Source organism: Microplitis demolitor, chromosome 5, assembly GCF_026212275.2.
Source record: "Microplitis demolitor isolate Queensland-Clemson2020A chromosome 5, iyMicDemo2.1a, whole genome shotgun sequence".
In the NCBI taxonomy this organism is placed as follows: Eukaryota; Metazoa; Arthropoda; class Insecta; order Hymenoptera; family Braconidae; genus Microplitis; species Microplitis demolitor.
In genome coordinates this window covers 19,893,001-19,918,185 of record NC_068549.1, presented here as the reverse complement: position 1 = coordinate 19,918,185, position 25,185 = coordinate 19,893,001, and the positions used below count along the sequence as shown (strand labels likewise).

General features: G+C 28.1%; 5 protein-coding genes across 6 annotated transcripts; 3 read left to right on the top strand and 2 right to left on the bottom strand.

Moving 5' to 3' along the window:
• The first annotated feature begins 3,282 nt into the window (after window positions 1-3,282).
• Window positions 3,283-6,480, top strand: LOC103579554 (uncharacterized protein DDB_G0287625). Its single transcript, XM_008560986.3, has 3 exons — window positions 3,283-3,794; window positions 4,584-4,799; window positions 5,404-6,480. Exons 1-3 carry the CDS (start codon window positions 3,483-3,485, stop codon window positions 6,154-6,156), a joined length of 1,281 nt encoding a protein of 426 aa, XP_008559208.2. The 5' UTR covers window positions 3,283-3,482; the 3' UTR covers window positions 6,157-6,480.
• Window positions 6,481-6,712: 232 nt separating this feature from the next.
• On the bottom strand, window positions 6,713-11,624 carry LOC103579486 (uncharacterized). Of its 2 annotated transcripts, none has more exons than XM_008560895.3 (4): window positions 11,457-11,624; window positions 8,245-11,399; window positions 7,971-8,157; window positions 6,713-6,912 (listed from the first exon to the last, which is right to left on the bottom strand). In XM_008560895.3, the coding sequence occupies exons 2-4, from the start codon at window positions 11,388-11,390 to the stop codon at window positions 6,826-6,828; spliced, it is 3,420 nt and encodes a 1,139-aa protein (XP_008559117.1). In that variant the 5' UTR covers window positions 11,391-11,399; window positions 11,457-11,624; the 3' UTR covers window positions 6,713-6,825. The 2 variants fall into 2 exon arrangements, with proteins under 2 accessions (XP_008559117.1, XP_008559118.1); XM_008560896.3 differs by having other exon boundaries at window positions 8,245-11,396.
• A 1,504-nt stretch (window positions 11,625-13,128) lies between these two features.
• LOC103579488 (NADH-quinone oxidoreductase subunit B 2) lies at window positions 13,129-15,133 on the top strand. The gene is made up of 3 exons (XM_008560898.2): window positions 13,129-13,266; window positions 13,563-14,084; window positions 14,755-15,133. Exons 1-3 carry the CDS (start codon window positions 13,245-13,247, stop codon window positions 14,850-14,852), a joined length of 642 nt encoding a protein of 213 aa, XP_008559120.1. The 5' UTR covers window positions 13,129-13,244; the 3' UTR covers window positions 14,853-15,133.
• A 71-nt stretch (window positions 15,134-15,204) lies between these two features.
• On the bottom strand, window positions 15,205-20,646 carry LOC103579487 (MAU2 chromatid cohesion factor homolog). The gene is made up of 4 exons (XM_008560897.3): window positions 20,182-20,646; window positions 19,337-19,513; window positions 17,411-18,587; window positions 15,205-16,798 (listed from the first exon to the last, which is right to left on the bottom strand). Exons 1-4 carry the CDS (start codon window positions 20,404-20,406, stop codon window positions 16,602-16,604), a joined length of 1,776 nt encoding a protein of 591 aa, XP_008559119.1. The 5' UTR covers window positions 20,407-20,646; the 3' UTR covers window positions 15,205-16,601.
• A 1,561-nt stretch (window positions 20,647-22,207) lies between these two features.
• LOC103579489 (uncharacterized) lies at window positions 22,208-24,295 on the top strand. The gene is made up of 2 exons (XM_008560900.2): window positions 22,208-22,510; window positions 23,868-24,295. Exons 1-2 carry the CDS (start codon window positions 22,243-22,245, stop codon window positions 24,092-24,094), a joined length of 495 nt encoding a protein of 164 aa, XP_008559122.1. The 5' UTR covers window positions 22,208-22,242; the 3' UTR covers window positions 24,095-24,295.
• Window positions 24,296-25,185: the final 890 nt, after the last annotated feature.

Below are 25,185 nucleotides of genomic sequence, written 5' to 3'. Positions count from 1 at the left end.
AAGGAAAAAAATTTCGTTTTTTAATTTTTGGACCACGCTCGATTTAAAAATAATCAGTCATATATAAATATATACAGTAGAATTTCCAATACATTAATTTAATACATTAATTTCTCGACAGATTACATAATAATATTTGATAAAATATATAAATATAAGAATTACTCATTACAATACAAAATAAAGTAAAAAACCCAATTATTGACCTGGTTTCATGACGTCACTAATAACAGCTCATAAATCAGACGTTAAAAAAAATATATGACATTCCAATAATTAGTGTATTTGACATATTATACAAAATTCTTTATATTTATTAAAAATTTGATTCATGTGCTTTATTTAAATCGAGATCGTCCAAAAATAAGAAGACAAACTGTTGCTCCTTTAATAATTAAGTGTCTCATTAACACATGTCTTCAACACATGTTTCTTTTTAATATTTCAGACTTGTAGAAATTATAAATTGTGATGAAAAAACTTGCTGCCCAAATCCAGTGTCTGATTTTTTAATAAATATAATAGACAGTCTTTTAGCGACGATATTAATTCCTTTTTTTATTTGGCAACGGATATCAACTAGTGAATATCTTATCAAGATTATAAAAATATCTGCCGAGGTATTTTTAGTTATAATATATTATATATTATATACTATTCATAAGACAGCGTCAGTTTTCATTAATTTTTTTTTTATCTATTTATTCAAAATTTCTTAGTATGCTTAGAACTTGTCCATATTGCCCCTGATAATATTAACAAAAAAATTGTGGGGTCCACTTTGCCCCCTTTTCCCTGCATATCGAAACAAAGCATCGTCTTTATCATTGAAAAATAATAATTTTTTTCTCACGTGCCGAGATCAACTCTCAGAGTTTAGCGGTCTGCGGTAAACTTTGCTTGCATCATCTCACTGATGAGCCCAGTAAATATATTCAGGGCGAAACCGCTTATTTTATTATACTCATTATGTTAACATCTGTCAAGGTTTCAAAATTTTTTTATTAACTACCGAGTTTCAGATAAATAATTGTCTGTCTTTAAATAATTTTTTTGGGTAGAGTCAAAAATGAGACAACTTTTTAACTAAAAAATTTATATAGTCTCTAGAAAGACATGGGGTAAATTAGTCATTCCGAGTAGAACTACACGTGTGACCATTTTTTAATTTTGACAAAAAAAATTCCGTGTTTACTAACATTAAAAGTACTTTTACTCGTCCCTATAAAAAAATCCATATGGGAATCTAACCTTGATTCCTATGTGAGTGTCACATGGTATTTTCGGATAAATTCCCATATGGTTTTTTATAGGGATATTAATATGTTCTTTTATTCTTATACGCGTATCAATAGACAATAAAAAAAAAATTCAAATACCCCGGATTCTATAGAAATTACTGATAGAAACCCAGATTCCATATGAATTTCCAAGAAAAAAATCCCTATGTCAAGTTCTTATATAGGAACCCATGGGGTTCGACACTTTCAAGTTCTTATTCGGGAATCTATAGGGTTCTACCCTTTCAAGTTCTTACATGGGTTTCTTTATATAAATTCATGATCCAATATTTTTATGGGTTACCATGTAATCCCACATGGATATTTTTGATAGGGACGCGCATATATTCCTATAGGAAAACATATGGAAATCCATCCAAAAACATCATATGGAAACCCACACAGAAATCTAGGGGATTCCCACATGGATCTTTTTTATAGGGATATAAAAAATTGAAAAATTTTTAATTTTACGCGAATATAAAAAAATCTGTTAAATAAATTAAATAAATATTTAAGTCAAAGCTGACAGATAAAATAATTATTTTAAAAACTTACAAAAAAAATTTTTTTAAATTCATTTGACCAACCAGCTTTTTACTGACTTGTAATAAAATAACAGATAACAAACATGAAATAATTTTTTTTTATCAAAATTTCGAAACAGCAGTACTATTTAATGACCAACTTACCCTGTATTTTTTTCTAGAGACTATAAACATTTGCAAAAAAATTTAGTTGTTAAAAAGCTGTCACTTTACCCCACTCTCCGTTAATAAATTATAAGGGGGGGGGGGTACTTAATTTAAAAATTGCGGATACTCTTACATTTCAAAGTCAAATTTTTAAAATTTATTTATTTCAATACTCTAAAAATATTTAAAACTTGAATTTTTTCGACTCATGCAATTTTCCATAAAATAATAATTTATTTTTTTTACGTAATATAAAAATTACTGAGTAATTTTATCGGAATTTTAATTTGAAAAAAAATTAAGTTTCAACTTGTGTAACTAACAAAACTATTTGACTTGGACTTGACCCAACAGCCTTTTTTCTAGAAAATTAAATGCCTTGATTGCCGTATAATTGATAAGGCCATAAAAAAAATTTTTAATCTTATTTTCGAATCATCATAAAATTTTCATCAGAATCTATAATTTTTCTCGTATACTAAAAGACAAGTAATAAAAAAAAAATATTTCTCTCTATTATTTTTACCGGCAAAATTTTAAACTTATTTTAAAAAATTATTTTCCTCCATAGGTAATACTGGAATTGATAGTATGGTCAATACTTGCCGGAGTATCAATACTAACAACAATTATCCTCATCATAGATGATTCCAATGATTACAACAATAAAAATCAAACTATAAATAGAAAAAAAAATTCCAAACAGTAAAAACTTAAATAAAATAAAATAAAAAATTTCAAACATTTATTTTATTTTATTATTTAAAATACTTGAATATAAATATAAAACTATCGATCATGAAAATCACATTTTAAATTTTTTGTCGTAATAAAATGGTGAGTTAACGATCGATATAATTACCAGTTGTTTAAATAAAATATATCCTCTTCTATTTATTTTCTACAACGTCGTAATAAAAAAAATACGCAGTGTGAGTCATTTTAAAAATATATAACATTATAACGCTAATAATAATCAACATAAAAAAAATATATAAGTATATAAATAAGTCAAAGATTGAATGATTGGGCAATAGGTCATTTAATAAATTTCCTGACTAAAATATTTCTCACGATTAAATAACATGTTGATACAAAACATTTAATTGAGATGTTTGTCTATCATACATATATATACATATAGATATATAAATTACCATAATCAGTGACTTATATTAATTTTACCTTGCGGGCATTTATATTATAAACCATAATAAATTTTTAGAGACTCCGGTACTCGATTAAAAATTCCCAATTGAGTTTTAAAAAAATATTTTAAAAAATATATATATGACTTAGTATTAACTGGTGGTGGTAAATAACGCTGGCAATCTTTGTGTAGTCATTCACAATATAACACGATACTCGATTACATACGTACGTTGTTTCAAGTGACGAAGCATCTTATAGTCGACCAGTTACAATCCGGACATTATATTAGCGACATATATTTTTTTTTGATATACGATATACTAGTTTTTTTTTTTAAATTTAATAATCAATTAAAATGACAAATATTAAATATATATGTATGATAAATATTTACTTAGTAATTAGCATCTGGTTAACGACAATTTTGTCAGTGAGATCGCAAACAGTTTGGCTAGATGTTGATACGGGTAAAATAGTGGGTGTATCTAAGAGTCAATCGAACCAGCCTGTGGGTAATTATGGTCAAGTGAATTATAATTATAATAGAAGACCGCAGTATGGTCAAACTAACGCACTTTCGCCAAATTATGGTGTTAATAATCAGAGAGTTGGTGGAAATAATTTGAATCCAATGTGGAATTGCAGAAACAGCAGAACGGGTTTCAATGTTAGTTTTTTTTTTGTCTATTAAGGAGGGAAAGGGGTCTGAGATTAAAAAAAATATCATATTTTTGTGATTTTTTTTTTCATAGTATTTTCGTTACTAAAATTTTGAAAATTTGTGACATTATTAAGCATCATTTCAAGAATATTCTGAGAAATTTTTATGAAAAAATATTTAAAAATAAGCCAGTGGTAATGGGGAGAGACGAGTCACAAAAAAAAGTCTCCATGCCGTAGGAAGGATAATTCATGACTGTCTCACCTGAAATAAAAAAACTAAAAAGATTTCTTTAATACATAAGTTTATCGTAGATTTGAACGAAAGTTTTTTTTTTTCAGTAATTAGTTATTTTTTAATTAAGCAAAAGGAAGAATTTTGGGCAAAAATCAGTCTTTTGATTGCACTACCAAAAATTCAAAAATGATTATTTTGTTTATTCCTTCGTTCAAATCTAAGATAAACTTATGTACTAAAGAAATCTTTTTGGTTTTTTTATTTCAGATGAGGCAGTCATGAGTTATCTTGCCTACGGCTTGAAAACTTTTTTTGAGGTGACTCGTCTCTCCCCAATACCACTGGCTTATTTTTCAATATTTTTTTATGAAAATTTAGTAAAACATTCTTTGAATGATGCTTAACAATGTCACAAATTTTGAGAATTTTAATACCGAAGGTACTCTGAAAAAAAAAACACAAAAATATCCTCCTTTTTTTTCAATCTCAAACCCCTTTTCCTTCTTAAATATTCATTATTGTATATAGTATTGATGTTAATAATAATTATTTATATAGTTTCCTGTAACAAATGAAGTAATGTTCAATACGTTCCCGGAAATTTTACAACAAGCACAAAGATCTAATTTCCCAAGACAAAATTATCCGAATTATAATCGTAAGCGTCAATATGGGCAGCAAAATCATTACAGATTTGAATTTGGTATACAGAGAAAAAAACGTAGTACTTTAGATCCTGAGTGGGTTTGTACAAATAGTAAAACTGGGGATATGGTAAGTGTGTAAACACATGTCATTTGCATTAATTTTTTTTTTTTTTTTTTGGAGAGATACCGATATTTGTATTTATTACTGTTCAATAGACTGGAGTAGAAAACAAAAATTTTTTTCTATGCCCTGGGTTACATTTTATAGTGATAAAAAAATGAAAAGTCTAAACTTTCTTAAAGCGCGTAAAAATTTTTGGCGCGAAAAAAATCCTTTCGTGTGTACACTAAAATGTAATTTTGAAGAAAGAAAAAATATTTTGTTTCTGTTTTACACTTCAGTCTTCTATACAATAGTATCTGTTACTAAAATACATTCTTATCAGAAGCGCGATTTGAAAATTAATATCAGTAGTATACAAAATAAAATTATCATAAAAAAAAAATCGATTGAAATTAAAAATCCAATTTATTTTATTCCAATAATAAATCTCTAAATAAATTTCTGAGCATAAACTAAAACATTTCAATGAACAAAACCAAAAAAAAAAAAAATAATTTCTGCAACATGACAGTATAGTATATCTATAGCTAGGAAATTTATATAATCTAAAATTAACAAATATAAAATAACATAATAATGATAAAAATTATTATTATCGTAATTACAGTTAGTAATTGCCAGTGAAGTCATGACTGATAAATTCCCAGAAAGTACTCAAAATACGTTAAATAATCAACGATATCCTAATTCATATGCAAATAACCCCTGGTTAAATGGTCAAAATCTACCAAATCAACCAACCAATCAAATACCCCAGCAAAATGTCCCTCAAAATCCGCCAAATTGGGGGCAAAACAATCAAAACATACCAAGTACTCCAATACCTCAACAAAATATTCCTCAAAATCCACCAAATTGGGGACAAAATAATCAAAATATTCCTCAGAATCCACCAAACTGGGGGCAAACCAACCAAGTTATACCAAATACTCCAATACCTCAACAAAATGTCCCTCAAAATCCACCAAATTGGGGACAAAATAATCAAAATATTCTTCAGAATCCACCAAACTGGGGGCAAACCAATCAAGTTATACCAAGTACTCCAATACCTCAACAAAATATTCCTCAAAATCCACCAAACTGGGGGCAAAATAATCAAAACCCCAACAATCCAATCAATTTTCCCCCCTTTCAAACAACACCTGAACCTACTGACCTACCAGCAATTATTTTAACTACGAAAAAACCATTCCCGAAATTAGAAGACATTGACTGGCTCAAATACATCGAAACAACAACGAAACCAACACCAACAACAACGTCGACGACTGAAAAACCAGCTTTTAATCCGACGAGTTTAAGCCAAGCAATTGACGGCGAGGGAATTATTATGCCCAGAGGAAATTTTGAAAAGTAAATCAACTCAGTACGTCATCAGTCATCATCTACTTTGTCATAAGTCTTACTTATACATTTACATATATATATATATATTTTAAATAAATTATGTGAGTTTATAACTCTGACTTTCATCAAAGATACGAGTAAAAATTGTTTGTAAAACAAAAATATTTACAGAGTAATTTGAATACTCAGTAATTTTGTCAATAAAAATTTAATTATTTTGTAAAAATATTGACTGTAATAAAATATCTATTGAAAGAAACAGCAAATTAAATATTTTGCATACTTGTAAAGTCATGGACTTGTTAATTAAAAAAATAAAAAATTTATAAAACTGCTCACTTTTATTAACTTTATATAAAAATATTAACATATCAATTATTATTTATTTTTTTAAATCTCAACATTCTCTGTTAGAAATCCTTTCCTGAGGACTTCATATAATAATAATGGTTCAGGTACATTATTATTAATTATTAATATATCTAATATACTTATATGTAGAAATCAATATGATAAAAGGAAGTTTAGATTAATTACGAATACTAATAACTGAACACGAACATACATAAAATTGAAAAAGTAAAAATAATAGATATTAAATATTCTATAAATAACAAACATTCATTGACATAAGATAAAAATAATGGTAAATATGGTAAGAAGTGATTATTATAATTAATTAATTACGTTTGTGTTTACGGTTTGGGTTGTCTCGTTCCTCGAAATCAAAACGATCTGCATTTAATACTCGAGCCGCAAGTATATTCTAGTTGAAAATAAATTATATTTATTAATTATTATGTCTAATGCATAAACAAATATGTATATTTATATATAATATGATGACGATTATTTTCCTCACTTAGAAATTTATCAGTTTCTTTAAAAAAATAGTGGATTATATAACGAAGGAGGAAAGTAGAACATTATAACTCGCGTATAATGACATTGGAACGTTTTATTTTCTTCCCTTATTACCCAAAAAATATAATACTGTGAGGACGTGAAAAATATATAATTTTTTCCCATGCGCAAAATATACTACTCAATAGTATTTAAATGAAGTGAAATTTCTACTAGTGCGATAGTCAAAATTAAGTACTGGCTAGATGTCCTTACAGTACTAAGCGTTATGGGTAATTTTTACTAAAAAATTATGTATCAAGATCAGAAAGTTTTTTGCGAAACGAAAATACAGACAAAATGAAAAGTAAAAAATTTACTGGGTCTAAGTTTTCGAAATCTTCACAAGTTCTAGTACGGCAGCTGAAAATTGCAGGCCTCTTTAACTGCCTCTTAATCAGTTAAATTACATAAATTTTTTCATTTTCGTTGCGCAAAAAACGTTTCGATTTTCAGGTACATAAAAAATTATATGCGTGTACGATTTTTTACGATCTGCATCCGAAAGTTTAAATTTTTTGTCTGTGGGAAAAATAGTGATGATTAGTCAAAGCTAATGATGAATCTCAGGGGCTGATAATTTTTAAAAATTAAATTTTTTTTATAGTACAGAGAAAAAAAAACTGAAGGTTATTATTAAAAAAAAAAAAAAAATAATAATAATCTAAGTTTAGTTTTGACGAAATTTTATAAATTTTTCTCAAACAAATTTCATTTAAAAAATACAAAAAAAGATTATTTAAAAAATTTTTAATTTCTCAGAATTATTGCGCTTGAAATTTTGAAAAATTTTGATTTAAAATTAATGACAAAATATATTTTATAGAAAAACTGATAAACTTTGACGATAAGGAGAATAATCATTTCTATTATAAATATAAATATAAATAAATATGTAAAAAATAATTATTATATACTCACAGCAAGATTATCAGTGTTAGGAATATCACGATGCGGACCAGCAGCTGGTGGCGGCAACGCCGGAGCTAACCCAGTAGTCCCGATATCCAAGGTCGGATCTTGCCGCAGAACTTCTCTGCGTGCATCTTCTTCGACCTTCCTAACGGTCTCTGCATTCAATCGCTGATTATCAGTCCACAAAGGACATCTAGTAAACAGACAATTAAACAATTAAAAAAAATATATTAATTATTAAATAAAATAATAAATATTTTTATCAGTTACATAAACTCACTTATTAACTTCATTTGATCCTTGGCCACGGAAATGGTTGTAACTGTTGACAGGCTGGTTGCAAATGTAGCACATCATAGCCCCGCATGGACAAGTCATTTTGTTGCATCCCTCTTCTTTGAAAAAGGCGCGCTTGCATTGATAGCAAGTGCGAGTAAGAGCTTGGGTCATTTTTTCTTCAATATATTTACGCGCTTTGTCTTTCTTATCCTGCTCACCACAGCGGAAAGGAACGTGATTAGGTTCCTTGCACTGAATACAAGACTCTTTCATACATTCAGGATTAAGACACTTGAAGACTTTGTCACCCTCGGGTGGAATTGACGCAAAATGACAGAACGGACATGATACCAAACCCTCTAATCCAGCGGCCATCACTTCAGCAGCCTGACGTTTTTTTAACAAAATACTAAACTTAGTAGGCGCGAGTACTTTTTGCAATGTCGAAATACTGAATTCACTTCCGCAATTAAGGAAACACGGAACGTGTGTCTCTCCGTCACCAAGACGTGAGTCCGTTCCATTAACGACACACGAGTTGCAAAAAACATGAGCGTTGTCGCAAGTTGAACATTTTGACGGCATGCATTCATCATCATAGCAGCATTGACAGGTCCAAAGACTGCCAGCAGCCTTCAATGAATTGAACTCTTCCTCTTCTCTTTTACGTGCAGTCTCCATGTGCATGCGTATCTCATCCTGATGACGTACAAATGCCATTTCTTGAAGCATCGGTATATTTTCCGTTGGTATTTCATTAGGATTCCGCGGTTTTATTATAAAATCAGTAATAGCTCGCAGACTTTTAGCTGTCTGACTCATATTGTACTTGCAATCGCGATACAATTTATTAATAGTAGTAACTCTCACCCGACTAAATTCATTTTTCAAAAATTCAGCGACGACAAGATTAAATTCACACTTTCGACTATCATTTTCAAAGTGAGAAAACGGGTCAGGAAACAGAGTTAAAAATTGTTCGACATTGAAATTTTTCGTGTAACGTTGCTGTTCTTCGGTTATTTTTATTTTAGCTAAATATTGTTCCCGTGTTGGATAATCTGAAGTTTTCAATTTATCATCAACGAACGCCTTGACGTCGTTTTCATTTTTGAATTTTTCAGCGGAACTACGCAGATAGTGAGGGTCCGCATTAGGAAATATTCCAGTGAGATACTCATAGGTTTCATCGACATTTTGAGTCGCGCCGACGGCATTATTGGCAGCAGTTTCGATCATAAAATTATTTGGAGTGACGTCGATTATCCACGAGGCCTCATTTTGTAAAATTCTCTCTACAATATTTCCAAATTGAATGTCGTGACTCATACCAGGGCTCCAATCAGCCGGACAATATGTTTTTATATACTCGCGATCGATGTCAGGAAACATGGCCCGTAGTTTTTGATAAATTTCTTCGCATACTTTATTAGTTGACGTGCTCGGTTGGACCATTGGGTCATTTGCTTGATGTTGGAATCCCTGTTGCGGCTGTAATTGCGGTAGAAAAAATTTCCGTGGTGGCAATGGTGGCAGTGGTCCTGGTGGTGGCAACATATTGACGTCTAATTGATGTCCATGACTAATAAGATCTCTAATCCGATCATTTCTATCACGTAAACTATTAAGCTCAGCTATCTTGGCTTCGATATTTTGAATCTCTGTAGTTCTTATCGTAGGTTGTAATTGTTCTCGTCGCTGAGCCAAATTTTCCTTCACTTGTCTCAAATTTTCATAGTAATCCACTTGATCTTTTAACCGACACGTGCTTATTTTTTTACCCTCAATAGTAACTCGTTTATCCACAACAGTAGTTCGCTTATCAAGATTTGGATTTGAATTTGAATTTGAGGAACCAGCAGTAGAACCAGCTACTGCTTTTGACGGTATCTTTATTCTAGTACCTGCCGTATTAACAGAAGGTTGAACAATAGAATTTCCAACAAGAGAATATTTTGATGTCACTTTTGGCTGATTGTAAGCATTACTAGTGACTGTAGCAGTTGGAACAGAGCACGGCTTAGCTGCAACCGTAACTTGAGGATGAGTATGAGTTCTTTCGGTAGTTTTTAATAAATTCTGGACATCAGCTCTACTCATATTTCCTACTGGTAATCTATTTACTGCTCGAGGTATTTGAGGATTAGATCTACTTGGTATTGTGTTCAATAAATTTGTCACACTGTGACTTGTAGGCAAAATAACTTCAGCTTTACTTTGTTTACTTGACTTATCTCTTTGTCTAATACCGCCTGACTCATCAATAATCTCAACGGCATTATGATCCCGTCCCGGTAAAAAAACATTTTCATAGACATGATTTGCATCTGCATATTTTTGGATGCATATATTTTTAGGTTTGTTTAATTTATCATCATTTTTATTATTAACTTCTCGTGGGGGCAAACGTAATGTAGATTTATGAAGATTATTAATATCAATAATTGGGTTTCTTACCATAAAACCAGACGGCATTTGCGATGGCGGCAATGAATTGTCGCGTGATTTCTTCATTTCGACAGAGCAAATATCTTCATCATTACGACGTTTCTGTCCAGTTTTTTTGTTATCATCAGTACTGTTGTTGCTGTGATTATTAGCTGGTAGTAAATCTTGAAAACTTAATTTACTGTTGCCCGTTTTCAAATTATTTTCGATGGCGGCAACAATTGAGCTGTGGTTTATTTGCTCGACTAATTTATTTATTGACAGCAAAATATTATCAGCTAGAGTATGAATTTCCTCGGCGGTAAGAGTTACTAGTTTTGATGAATCGGTGTGACCATTCTCGACAAAATCAAAGTGACGACTGCATCCAGGCTGAGGACTTGCTGGCACTGGATATTCTGGTGTGTTTCGCCCCTCCCAATTTTCGTCATCCATATTATTGTTCGGATCATTGTTATTTTCTTCATACATATCGGACATAGCGTTATCTTCATCGGTGTTATTGTAATCTGAAGATAATGAATTTGAATTCCAATCAGAATTATAATCATCGCTGTAACTTCTGTAGGACTCGTGCTCTAGCATATTCAGCGAATAGTCGTCGTATACAACAGATGAACAATTGCTGATATTTGAATTATCGTCAGCATCTGAATCACTTTTTTGTGATTGTGATGAACTGTAATCGTCGCTATCCATTTATTGCTACTGATTTTTAATATATTGTTAATAAATAAATTTTTAAAAATAATTATTTCTACGTACTTTATTTTTTTGTTTATTTTATCTTGTTCCGGCGTACGACGAAATACAAAATGTTTCGGTTTGTTTACTATTATCAACACATAATTACTTAACCTAAGTCTGTAATTTATCAAGCAGCAGAGAGTCGGTTGATTATTTTTTTCTCTGCCTCTCATCTGTGGAGACTATCCGACTTGCGCCAACTATTTTTTAATTTTTTTAAATATTATTTTGAACTGAGATGTCAAAATATAACTAAAGATAACGCGGTATACTGCCGTTCAAATCGCAATGGAACTTGATCAATGGCGCGTAAATTTAAAATTGTAATAAAATATTATTCATTAGTTTTTGAAAATTTTTTACTTCAGAATTTCAATTATCAGTTATTCGAATTTATTTTTTTAATTTTTCGTATTAGCGATTTGATTATGCAGGTAGTAGAGATTAAAAAATCTTTACTTTTTTTTTTAATGGAAAAATTAAAAGGTGACAGAAAATAATTATGGAAAAGACATTTGAAGAAATATAAAAAAGCGAGTGGATGCCTAGTATACAGATCTCGGTAACACAAATTGACTTTTTTACTGATTGACTGTAGATCTTGAATAAAAAAGAAAATTTTGAGTTCAAGATTTTCTATAGATTTTCTTAGACGATGTCAAGTCCTGATTTTCTATGGATTTTCTACACAGGAAGAATTATATAATAAATTTTACTCATTAATTGTGAGTAAAACTGGACCTGCATGAACAATTATTTGGCCGTTTCTAAATAGTGTTCAATTATGGGGTAAAAACACCCAATTTTGAGTAAATTTTAAATAAAAAAGAATAAAAAATAAAACAAAAGGAATCTGTTTTTATTCTTTCCGTATTTGTTTTGTTTTCGGCTCAGGTTTACTCGAAATCGCAGGGTAAATTTTATCGAAAGATTCTTTCCGTGTATAGATTTTCTATAGATTTTCTTAGACGGCGACATCCTAAATTTTCTCTAGATTTTCTTGAACGGTGACGTCCTGATTTTCTATGGATTTTTCATAAATTTTCTGTAGATTTTCTTAGACGGCGACGTACTAAATTTTCTCGAGATTTTCTTAATTGTCGACCAGCCCTGATTTTCTGTAGATTTTCTATTAATTTTCTTGAACGGTGACGTCCTGATTTTCTATGGATTTTTATTAGACGGTGATGTCCTGAATTTCTATAGACTTTCTATAGAAATTCTTAAATTCAACATTTTTTTTTTCATTTAAGATTTACGGTGAGTCTGTAAAAAAGTAAATTTATATCATCAGAATCTGGATGATTAATTATCTGTATCATTAGGAATCTGTTTAATGGAATCTGAATCATCAAACTCTAGATCATCAATACAATCTGCTCCATCAGAATCTCGATAATCTACATCCCCCTAAAAATTTCTTCGCGCATATTTTTAGAAATTTTTTCTAATGACAATTGATCAATGGTAATAAAAACTCTAAAATTTTCCCAACTCCCTATTTTCAGTATCACTGCGATTTCCCAAATAGAAGTGATCAGTTTCTGAAGGTGTCTATACGCCCGCAAAATTTTCATTTTAAATTTCGCGCCATAATTTAAATTATCATTCCGCGCGTAACCAAAAAATTTAATTCCGCGCCCGTTTCATCCATCAGCAGTAAGTCAACCTCTCAATCAAAGACAACTAACTTACCATCAACAATTGATTGTCTTCTTTCCTCCAGTGCTTTATTTCTTCTCTTTTCCGTGTTGATCAGCTTTAAAAAAATTTAGCGTACTTTTGTACGCAATTTATTTTTTAAAAATGCTGTCTACAGCTATCGGACGTAAGTAATAAACAAAAATTTAAACTACACTCCTAATACTTTCTTTTTCTAAATTCAAAAATTTGTTTTATTTGTAAAACCAATGACGTATAAATTTAAAAACTCGGTAACCTATGCAATGACAATATTTATATTTATAATTATATAACTTAATTAAATGCGCATTTGTTTTATAAATATTACCAATTAATCTTTTAATAAATATATATATATATATATATATATATATATATATATATATATATATATAAATATACTGCACTATTAATCCATAATTTACTTAATTAATTTCCCAGGTAGTTTAGGGTATGGATTAAAAAATATTCGCAATGAAATATTGCCATCAGTGACACAAGTCCGTGATAGTTCAGTTCAAACTCAAGATTCAAATAAAGATGTCAGTAATTTAAAAAAGAAACCTTACAGTCCTTTTCAAAATACAAATAATGCAGCAGAATATGCACTGGCGCGTATTGATGATTTAATTAATTGGGGACGAAAAGGTTCATTATGGCCACTGACATTCGGCTTAGCCTGTTGTGCTGTCGAGATGATGCACATTGCAGCACCCAGATATGATATGGACAGATTTGGAATTGTCTTTCGTGCTTCACCACGTCAAGCTGACGTTATCATCGTCGCTGGTACACTTACCAATAAAATGGCACCAGCTCTGAGAAAAGTTTACGACCAAATGCCAGAGCCCAGGTGGGTAATTTCCATGGGTAGCTGTGCAAATGGTGGTGGTTATTATCACTACAGTTACTCTGTTGTACGAGGATGTGATCGAGTTATTCCTGTGGACATTTACGTACCTGGTAATTTATTCTTAATTAGAATAATTCATAATTACGTTTATTTTTTAAATTTTCCATGAGTGGAAATAGCAGACAAATTTGAAATTATAAATAAATAGAGAAAATAATAAAAAAAAAAAAATCTTTAAAAAAATGCACTTATTAATTTTTTAAATGTGCATTTTTTTAAATTTTATTTTTTAAATTATTTACTCGATTTATGTATAATTTTAATTCAGTCATTAATTTTCCAGTTTGAAAATTTAGAACATTTTTAATCTCAATTTTTAAATAAAAATAAAATACAAAGAATTTTTTCAAAATTTCAAGTCACAGTCAATTAAGAGACGAAATATTTAAAAAATTAATGTTTGATTAATTAGTGAATTAATTTGTCCATAATACCCGTGATAAATTTTAGATAATTACATATATATTCTGGACATGATCAAGATTAATAATACAATAAATTTTTTTATAAAAATATTTTATTATTTTTATTTAAATTTACAAATTAAAATTAATTAATTATTTTAAATTGAATTTTATCAATTAATACTGACAAAAATAAATTGCAATTTTATTTTTAATTATTAAAACTTAACATTTATTTTAAAATTTTAATTACTAAAAATAAATATGAGTAATTTAATAAAAATAAAAATTTAAAATAAAATAATTTTTTTTTTAGGTTGTCCCCCAACGGCAGAGGCTCTACTTTACGGACTTCTGCAGTTACAGAAAAAAGTAAAACGTATGTCGGTGGCTCAAGTTTGGTACAGAAGTTAATTAATTATTTATTAATTAACAATTAATATTCGATGAGTTAACAAGGCGAATTATTGCCCTAATTTATTTTCGTAGTCGGCTTTATAGTCGTAATGTCTGCGACCGGGCGTTAAAATGAAATATCCACGGACGCTAAAGTTATAATAATAATAACAATTAAAAATAAACATTTTTTTATTATTATTATTATTTATTAACAATTAATTAACTGAGTTACTGATAAGTTAATTATAGATGATTGTAAAAAAAAAGTTTAATAAAAATATTTTATGATTAATGAATTAAGATGTCGTTAATTATTTAAAAATAAAAATAAATATACAAGGAATTGGATAAATGTAATCAGGAAGAATAACAGTGAGATAATTTTTCATTTGTTATCTTAAAAAATACATACATTTGTGATAAAACAGCCTGTACAAGATTGATAAATCAGGAACCATTCATTCACCAGATCACACTACTCATTAACATTTATTATTATTATTTATAATTAATATTAATATGTATATAAATTAAAACTGGAAAACAATCGATAACTGAATTTAGTTTATCTTTCAATTAATCTCTTTGCTAAAAATTAGTTATTATAAAATTCATTTCAATATAATTAGACCTTTTATTATAAACATTTTATTTATTTAAGGCCATTCTCAGACAGTGCCTCCCTCCACTATTTAAAAATATTCAAACTTAATGATACTGAAGTGAGACGTCTAATAATTTTTGAATGTTTTTTTCAAAACGATCGACTAAAAAAAAAATATTTTTTAAAAGTGTATTTCTAGTTTTTTAAATTTTCTACATGTGCATATTTTTATTTTTTATTTTTTTGTAATTTATTTATTGAAAAAAAATCTAAAAATTCTTAACTGTCTATCAACTCGTGATACTGAAGTTAGATGACGTCTAATAATTTTTGAATTTTTTTTCTGGACGATGGGCTGTAAAAAAAAAATATTTTAAAAAAATGCACTTGTAGTTTTCTAAATTTTCTACATGTGCATATTTTTAGTTTTTTTTTTTTTTTTTTTACAGTCCATGGCTTCGCTTTTGACGCGCTTATGACAGTTGTAATTAAAAATTTTTAAAAAGTGTGGGCACTGTCTGAGAACGACCTTAATGTGTCTTGTTTTTATTAATATTATTATTATGTTATCTCATCATAATAAAACGATTAAATTATTTACATTTTGTCATTCATACTCTCGTATTTAATACGCACATTAAATCGCATTTAAGGCCCCACAGACGTAAAAATCGCGTCAGGCTATATGATTATTTATTTTTCGTCCTGTTAATTAATATTATTATTATTATATATATTACTTACACGACTTAAATCTATTGTTGACTCATAACTAATATACAGAGTGGATTTTATTCAATGGAGAGATCAGTACTAGATGTTCTCGTACTCAAATTAATTTATTATTAAAAAAAAATATATATTTATATATATAGATTTATATTTCATTTAATTTAAACATAAAGTTATCGACACTCTGTTTCCGCGATTCAAATTGGACCACGTATTTAATTTTGTACGCGTTTGTTTTAAATTAAAAAATAAAATAATATTTTAAAAAAAAGAGCGTAAAGCTGCCTCGTAACCGTTCCTATTTATTTCGAATTGTTTTTATGATGGAACGATTTTTTATGCATTGCAGTTTAAAGCTTACGCTTTGAGAATTTAAGTAAAATTCGCAAGTTATATACTATAGTATTTTATTTACTGATGTTTTATTATTAAAGAATAGCTCGCGATGTCGAGGCTGGTGGATTACTGGGTAACGCGGGAATCGGACCAGTTGTCCATTGGATAAGTGTGTGCTCGGGCATTTGGGTACTTTGAAAATGATCTTTCAGTAAAGTTTGTGAAAAACTACAGTGCAATTGATACACTTCGTTTTCATGGCTGTGGTCACCGTTTCTACTGTACAAATCTGAAATATAAATAATATTATATTATATATTTATTTGATATTTTTATTGTTTTAATATACACTAGGGTGACTATTATTTTTAAATTAAATTTTTTTGTCATTCAAATTTTTAAAAGCCGGTAGCAAAGTCGAGTTTCCTTTAAGTTTTCTCTAGATTTTATCTAGGATTCTTAGAGAAATAAATTTTTCTAAGTTTTCTCAAGGAGTTGTCTAGGATTTGTCTAGAATTAGTCTAGGATTCTTAGAGAAATTAATTTTTCCAAGTTTTCTCTAGGATTTGTCTAGGATTGTCAGAGAAATAAATTTTTCGAGGTAGCCTTCCCCCCTCTCGCCTTCGCCTCGGAATGTTAATTAATTCAACATACTTTCAACTGGGAATAAAAATATAAAACCCCGGCCGGAAACTGAACTCTCGATGCACGGGATAATAAAGCCTCGGTTTTCATATCACACTCGCCAGAAAATTTAATTTTCCGACCAAGTGTCATAATATACTATTTAAAAATTTAATGACAGCTTATTTTTTTAAAAATAAAATTACCAAATTTCAAAAAATAATTGTCACCTTAATGTCTAGTATTAAAAAAAAAAATAATAATAATTGAAATGAACCTCTAAGTATCGCCGTGGCCCATAATTGCACATGAACATCAGGTATTTTCGAAGCTAACTGATTAGCAGGGGTGACCATATTCATCGACTCACGCTCATTACCAAGAGATAAAAAAATATGACCTAGAAGAACTAAACTACACGATGTGAGTCTATTAAGATCCTCAGAATTAGCCATTTTTAATGTTTCCCTGAGGTATCTCTTAGCTTCGTTGTATCTCGCGCCAAAAAATGCCTGTAGACCTTGTACGTAATAAGCAGCAGCTTGCAGCGAGTGTGAATGTAACGCTTCAGGATTTATTCTCTCCATAAGACTGCCGAGATCTTTATCTCTCTTCGTTCTCAAATAAACAATCGCCAAATTAAGATTCGCAAACGTACAGAGTTCTTTTTCCTGAGATGTTTGAAGTGCCGCTGAAAATTGCGCCTCAGCAGCCTCCATGCAATTCATCGACATTGCGTAGAGACCAAGGAGAGTATGTAGCTGTGATTCATGTCCTTTTAATAATTTAGGCTGTGTCCTGCAAAGCTGACAGGCTTCGGCGATTTCAGCGAGCGCAGTACTTTTATTACCCATGACTAGCCGACACATCACTATATGCTCTAGTAGCATGAGTTGAAAGACTGATAGTATAGGTTTGTTGTCAGTACTTTTAAGCTTTTGAATTTGCGTAAGTGCTTTGTCGGTATATTTTTGGGCCTTCTCCATATAACCGGCTTGCATTGAATGCATTACAGTAACAAGATAAACTAAAACGTACAAATGTTCCTTTGGCATCCATATAAACATGTCGCTGGTACTCGCACTGGTAACAACTTCGTCTGACGGCCAAGTTGGGGACATTATTGTCTGTATACTTTGTTGCAATTGTTTTAAAAATAATTTAACACTTTTCACTTGACCCAACATTAAGAAATAACACACTTGCAGTACTAACAAGTATACTTTGAGGTATTCTTTTTGATAATGACTTCCCTCCCAGCCGTCGACGTACCGACTGGCCATGTGGAATAACGGATGAACTTCGGAAAATTTTTTGTCGATTAGCAACAGCATACACCGACTTAAAATAAATAAAACTCGGGTATAATTGGCGTTGTTTACTTGGGCATACTCGCTGCCCATTTCTAGTAAACTATTTGCTGCTATAAAATCTCTTTCGGAGGCATGGATTTGCTGTTGAAAAAAAAATTATTTTAGTATCTTGTTTTTATTTATGTTATTAAATAAAAGAACTCATTAGTGACAGGGTCATTATTTACAAAACTTTTTTTTTAATTTTTAAATATCATGTTGAAGTTAGCCGACGTTTAATAACTTTTTATTTTTTTTTTAATGATATATTAAAAAATTAAAATTAAAATTAAAATATGCACATGTAGGAAATTTCAAAAACTATAGGTGCAATTTTTTCAAATATTTTTTTATTTATAATTTGTCATTTGAAAATGAATCTAAAAATTATTGGACGTCGACTAACTTCAGTATCATAAATTTAGAATTTTTGATCAAAATTTTGATTCTTATGGGGCTATTGATTTTTGAATAGAAACTTTTTCAGAATACGGGTAAAGTGGAGTAAAAATATGATAAAAAAATGCTCTTTTTTTTACTATAGAAATTACAAAAATTTCGTAAAAGTAAACTTGAAGTCGTAATCTGTCAAGTTTAGAAGTTTTACACATCAAACTTTTTTTATAAAAACTTTTTTCTACACACGAGGATAGAGGTACCGTTTTTAGGCACTTGGTAGCCAGTTTTTGACAGTTTAAAAATTAAAATAAGCGTGTAGATACTTTTATCACACTGTTGCAATAGAAATTTTGTTTCATACTTTTTTATGAATTAAAATAAAGTTTTAAATTTCAAAAACTTGTCCCCTAGTTGTTGATATAAATTGAGACTTTTATTTAACTCATACTCACTGCGAGTTGAAAAATAAGTCTACAATGCCAGTAAACATTTTGAGTTGAAAGTCTAATTGCTTCTCTAAGTATTGGCATACAATGATTTGAGTCCTGTTGTTTATATAATTCCGCTACAATACTGGCAGCTTCAAATTTAACATCATCAAATGTTTTCATATTTTGACTTAGTCCCCACTAAAAAAAAAAAATTAAATTTTATTTACACAGCAAAAAATTATTCTTACAAAATATTTAAAATTGAAATAAAAGACTTTTTATTTCCATAAAATATTTAGTATAAAAATAATTTACTCATTAAAAAAAAAATATCTAATTTTTTAATAAAAACAATAAAACTGTCAGAGGCCTGTCATTTTTTTAAAAACATATTTTTAAATAAAAAATTAAATATTAATAAAAAAAATACATAAAAATTTTTACCAAAACTTTTAAAATTTTTTACACGCGTCCATTTAATTAGTGTAATTAACAAATAAAAAAACAATAAAATTTTCGAACGTCTGATATTTAAAATGTCAATTTAATTGATCATAAAAATCCAATCTTTAAGAGATAAATTTTCATTATAAAAATTATTTCTCTGCTGCGTAATTACTCAAGTAATTAATTAGTAAGTATTGTTTTTTTTTTATATTTTTTCTAAATAAAATTAATAGCGCGAAGTATGCGCCATTAATCTACTTAATAAACAATACAATAGGTTAGGAATTTTGAAAAGTTGTCTAAACAAAAAATAGATGACAAAAAAAGTATAAAAATAATGTAAAATAATAAAAAATTAAATAATAACAATAATAGTAATAAATTACAAAGATAAATAATAAATAAAAATGACAACTGACCGCTTGTTCCAGGTGAGATCGCGCCAGGTCAATGTTTTTAGTGTGCGTAAGTAAAATGTTACCAAGTTGAAGATGTGTCCTGGCTTCAACTTTCGGTGGTGGTTTGAAAAAAAAAACAGCTTGCAAACATTGTATGCAAGCTTTTATATTTTGAGGGTTTGATGTACGAAAATTTTCAGCTAAACCCAATAATGAAAGATACCAAGCGTCCTGATGTGACGCCATTTTGACATTTCTCGTCTCTTTCCTCTCGAGACACACTATCAGCTACATACAATGTACTTTTTTTGTTTACTATATTATAAACACTATTTTTATTAACTTACACACTTGTATTATTATTATTTTTTTGAATAATAATAATAGTGCGATTGTAATCGCTTATTTACTTAATCTCGAAGCAATCACATCTGCGTGATGATTTTTACGCGCTCAATTTTCCATGGAAACCGCACGATTGCGTAATATTTACGAACAAATTCTGTTTTAATTCAAGTTTACCAACATTCAAATAAATATATCTTTTATTTTTTAATAATAATAACATAATTCTGGTGGCAGTTCTGATTGCGCGGGAAATAAATTATTTTTTCAAATTTTTAAAACGAAGTTGCGGACTTCCGACTGTTTTTTAAAATTTTTTTAATGAGTGTCAATGTAGCAAAATCAGGCAAATTTAAAATTATAAATAAATAGAGTAAGTAATTAAAAAAATAGTGTTTGTAAAAAATGCACTTATTAATTTTTAAATTTTTTAAATGTGCATTTTTTTTAAATTTTATTTTTCAATTATTTACTCTGTTTATTATTAATTTTAAATTTATCTGATGTCCGCTACATTTACATTAATTTTTTTTTAAATAAATTGATTGTGATTTAAAAAAAAAGATGATAATAGCGCGAAAATATTTTTGAAAATTCTTTATATTAATTTTAAAAATTGCAGTAAAGTATGAGTGTGAATGTAGCAGACGTTAGAGAAATTTAAAATTATAGATAAATTGAGTAAATAATTTAAAAAATAAAATTTTAAAAAATTGGGCACTTAAAAAATTTCGTAATTAGTAAGTGCATTTTTTTGAAATATTTCTTTTTTTATTATTTCCTTTATTTATTAACAATTTTAAATTTGTTTGATGTCTGTTATATTCCGCTCATTAGTAAAATTAGTGGACATCTGGCAGTTTTTAAAACTTTTGAAATAATGAACTGAAATATTAACAAAATAAAAATAAAAAAATGCATGTTTGGAAAATTCAAAACTCAGTACATGCATTTTTTTTTAATTTTGATATTTCAATTATTTAATTCTTTTATATGTAATTAAAAAATTGTATGTCTGCTACATTTACACTCATGTTTTTAAATATTTAACTTGTTGATTTAAAAATGGGAAGTAAAATGATTTACAAAAAAAAGTCCTGCAATATTTTAAAATGTTTTCATTTTTTGACAAATTCATCTGTTAAAAAGTTATTGGAGCTTGAAGTCAAATTTATAATGAATTTCTAGAACTTTTTACTTTTCCGACGAAACTATCAGCCTTATCAAAAAATGTCATAGAATCTTTTTTGTAGAAAATTTTATTCCTGACAAATTACCTGTGATAAAATTTTTCAAAATTCCGCATTGTTTCCTAGTTATTTTCATTTCAATGTCAAGCTCTTAGACAGTAGTGTTCGGATCGATTTCAAGAGCTTGACATTAAAATGGAAATAACTAGGAAACAATGAGGAATTTTGAAAAATTTTATCAGAGGTAATTTGTCAGGAATAAAATTGTCTACAAAAAAGATTCTATGACATTTTGTGATAAGTCTGATAGTTTCGCTGGAAAAGTAAAAAGATCTCAAAATTTATTATAAATATACAATTTAGTGTATATATGTATACCTATCTATAAGAAAAAATGATTGCGTGTTTTAAAATCATGGTAATCCCCCACCAAATGTTACGTTTGTTGAATCAGGAATCGCTTGGAGTTGATCAGATACCAGTTACATTACAATTACGAGTGTTACGAAGAGTTTTAAAGAGACAGTATTTTTAAAAAAATAAAAAAATGATTATCTATAAAAAATCATCCATAATTTTAATATTCCTATTATCAATAAATTTTTTAAATTGTATTTGTGATAAAATGAGTAGTAAAGAAACAGAAAGCACTCTTGAAAAATTAGTTAAACTTTTCACCGAACCGGGAGCATTTAAACGTGTAGGTGAAATATTTGGAGAAAATTCAATTGACGAAACTGTATCGTGTGCTAAAGGTGATGAAGGTCTCGATTGCAGAAGAGCCGAAGCACGAAGATCTGTTGATTGTCCTGACGGTAATTTAAATTTTCATTTTCTGTCATCAAGCGTTTAATTTTTTAAATTATGTTCTTTTTTTACTGCCGGTAAAAAATTATTTGCCAGTCATAATTAATTACTATTTTATCTAGTCTGTTCAATGAACATGTTTAGCTCAATGGACGGTATTTATTGCAACAAAAAATGTTTGTACATCCTGTAATTATGAATCGTTACTTTCTGCGTCACAATGTTTTCCGTCCTTGACAGTAACCACTCCTACAATAACTTTTGTCGGATAAAATTCTGCTCTCATTAGATAATATATATATATATATATATATATATATATTTACATAAATTAATTCAACAGAACTGTGATTTATGTAATTACGAAGGTGTTAAAGTCACATTCCTAGCATGCACTTTATTCAATTTAATTTACTCACATAAATAAATTAATTTTTTTTTAAAATTACAGTTAATTATTTTGAATTATTAAAATCAGTTGGAAATATAAAATATAAATTAACTTATTTGTATACTTTATTTTTACATAACTTTTAATTTCCAAGTTATGAATTTCAAAAAATTGAAATAACGATGGTTTTTTTTTTTTAATTTTATTTCACATCAATAATTTTGTGTTGTCCATAATTCAAATCAATTTTAAAACATATTTTTTTAAATCCATAATTTTAGTTCAAATTTCTTTCTTTATTTCATGCGTAATTAGTTTTTCATATGATAAATTTTTTAGCAAGACTTTAATGAGCGCGCAATTATCAAAAACATATTAAGACTTTGTAAAAAAATGTTGGTACTGTATTTTTAAAATTTTTTAAATTTTAATCAATGTCAATATTCTGATTAATTACATACAGAAAAAAATTATTTTTTGGCGCGAAAAATTTTGACTCGCCCCGATAAAATTTTTGTAATTAATGATGAGTGTAAATATAGCGGACATCAGATAAATTTAAAATTAATAATAAATAGAGTAAATAATTAATAAAATAAAATTTATAAAAAATGCGCATTTAAAAAATTCAAAAATTAATAAGTGCATTTTTTATAAATATCATTTTTTAAATTATTTTCTCTACTTATTTATAATTTTAAATTTGTCTAATGCCTGCTACATTCATACTCTTTAAAATTGGCGGGCATCTGATAATTTTTTAATTTTTTAAATAATAAAATAAAATGTTCACAAAAAAAAAAAAAAAAAAAAAATGCATGTTTAGAAAATTCAAAAATCAGTACATGCATTTTTTAAAATTTTATTATTTTGCTTATTTAATTTTTTTATACATAATTCAAAAATTGTCTTATATCTGGAGCATTTACTCTCATGAAAATTTTGAAGAACTAACAGTAAAAATAAAATTTCAGGTGATTGCTACTGTTACAACTGTTCAGTAGCTGGCCCAGAATTATGGCCATCATGTTGCCGTGAGAGTTCGAAATGTTGTTCTTATTTGGCAGCTGCTTGTCGCAATTGTGATCAGCCTTCGTTGTTTTCTTTTTGCTCAAAGCATTTTAAAAAGTGTTTAAAAGAATTCAGAGAGAGTACGATGACTACGGAAAGCAGTAATCCAACGTTAAGTACTAACACATAGTACGCAATTCCACGTCTATATATATATATATATATTATACATAATATATGTCTTACGTTCGACAGAGAAAATTATTAATTCTCCGGTAATCAAATGTCGAAACCCTGTTGATTAAATACAGTTGCATAAGAACGTTAGTCTGAATTTCCATATATGTTTTCACCAGCTCGACTGGTGTCTGTACCTGGAAATTAAACTCACTTATTTTACAAGAGATTGCATTAATTAGTGATTCAAATATTTAAATATTAAATCAAATGAAATTTTTTTTATTTAATTGTTTACTTGATAATTAGTCATTTTTTAAGTTTTAAAAAATTGTTTTTATAAATAATTATTATTAATTATAAATTATAAGTATTTATATTAACAATTAATTGCATAATAAATATGAAAGTAATTATTTAAATAATTTACATATTATACATATTTATGTATAGGAATTATTGCTCATTTGGAAAAAAAAATTTTATTAATTGTAATTAGAATAATTATTAAATTAATTGTTTAATATTTTTTATAAGATTGTTATAATAAAATTAAATAAATAAAATATTAATTTGAAGTCTAGTTTTTTTTTTATAAATAATAGTATATATATTTATACTTATATTTATATATGAATTTAAATGTATGAAAGTTATATGATTATAGAAATCATAGAAAACTGTTGACACATATTTATATCAAGATGATGAGCGTTTATATATTTTTTATTTAATACTTTATTATAAATAACTTTTCACATTCTCTCCTGCCTACGGGTTATAAATATATCAAACCGGAATTCTAAAAGAAAAAAAACTTGGTAGTAATAATAATAATGAAATAGATAAATTGCTTAATTACTTAACAGTTTTATAAATTTAGCAATATGTCAATACCTCCGCGTTTGTCGTAAATCTTTTTCTTCAAACTTTGAAATTAGAAAAAAATTATTATTGCGATGTAAGAAAAAATATTTAAATGTTTCAGCTTTCACAAATTTTTCACAGCTCGGTGTATTTATTGATGGAATAAAAAAAAAAAAAAATTCTTTGCATAATTTAATTCAGTTTCTTGATATGATGTTCTGAGGTAATAAAATTATT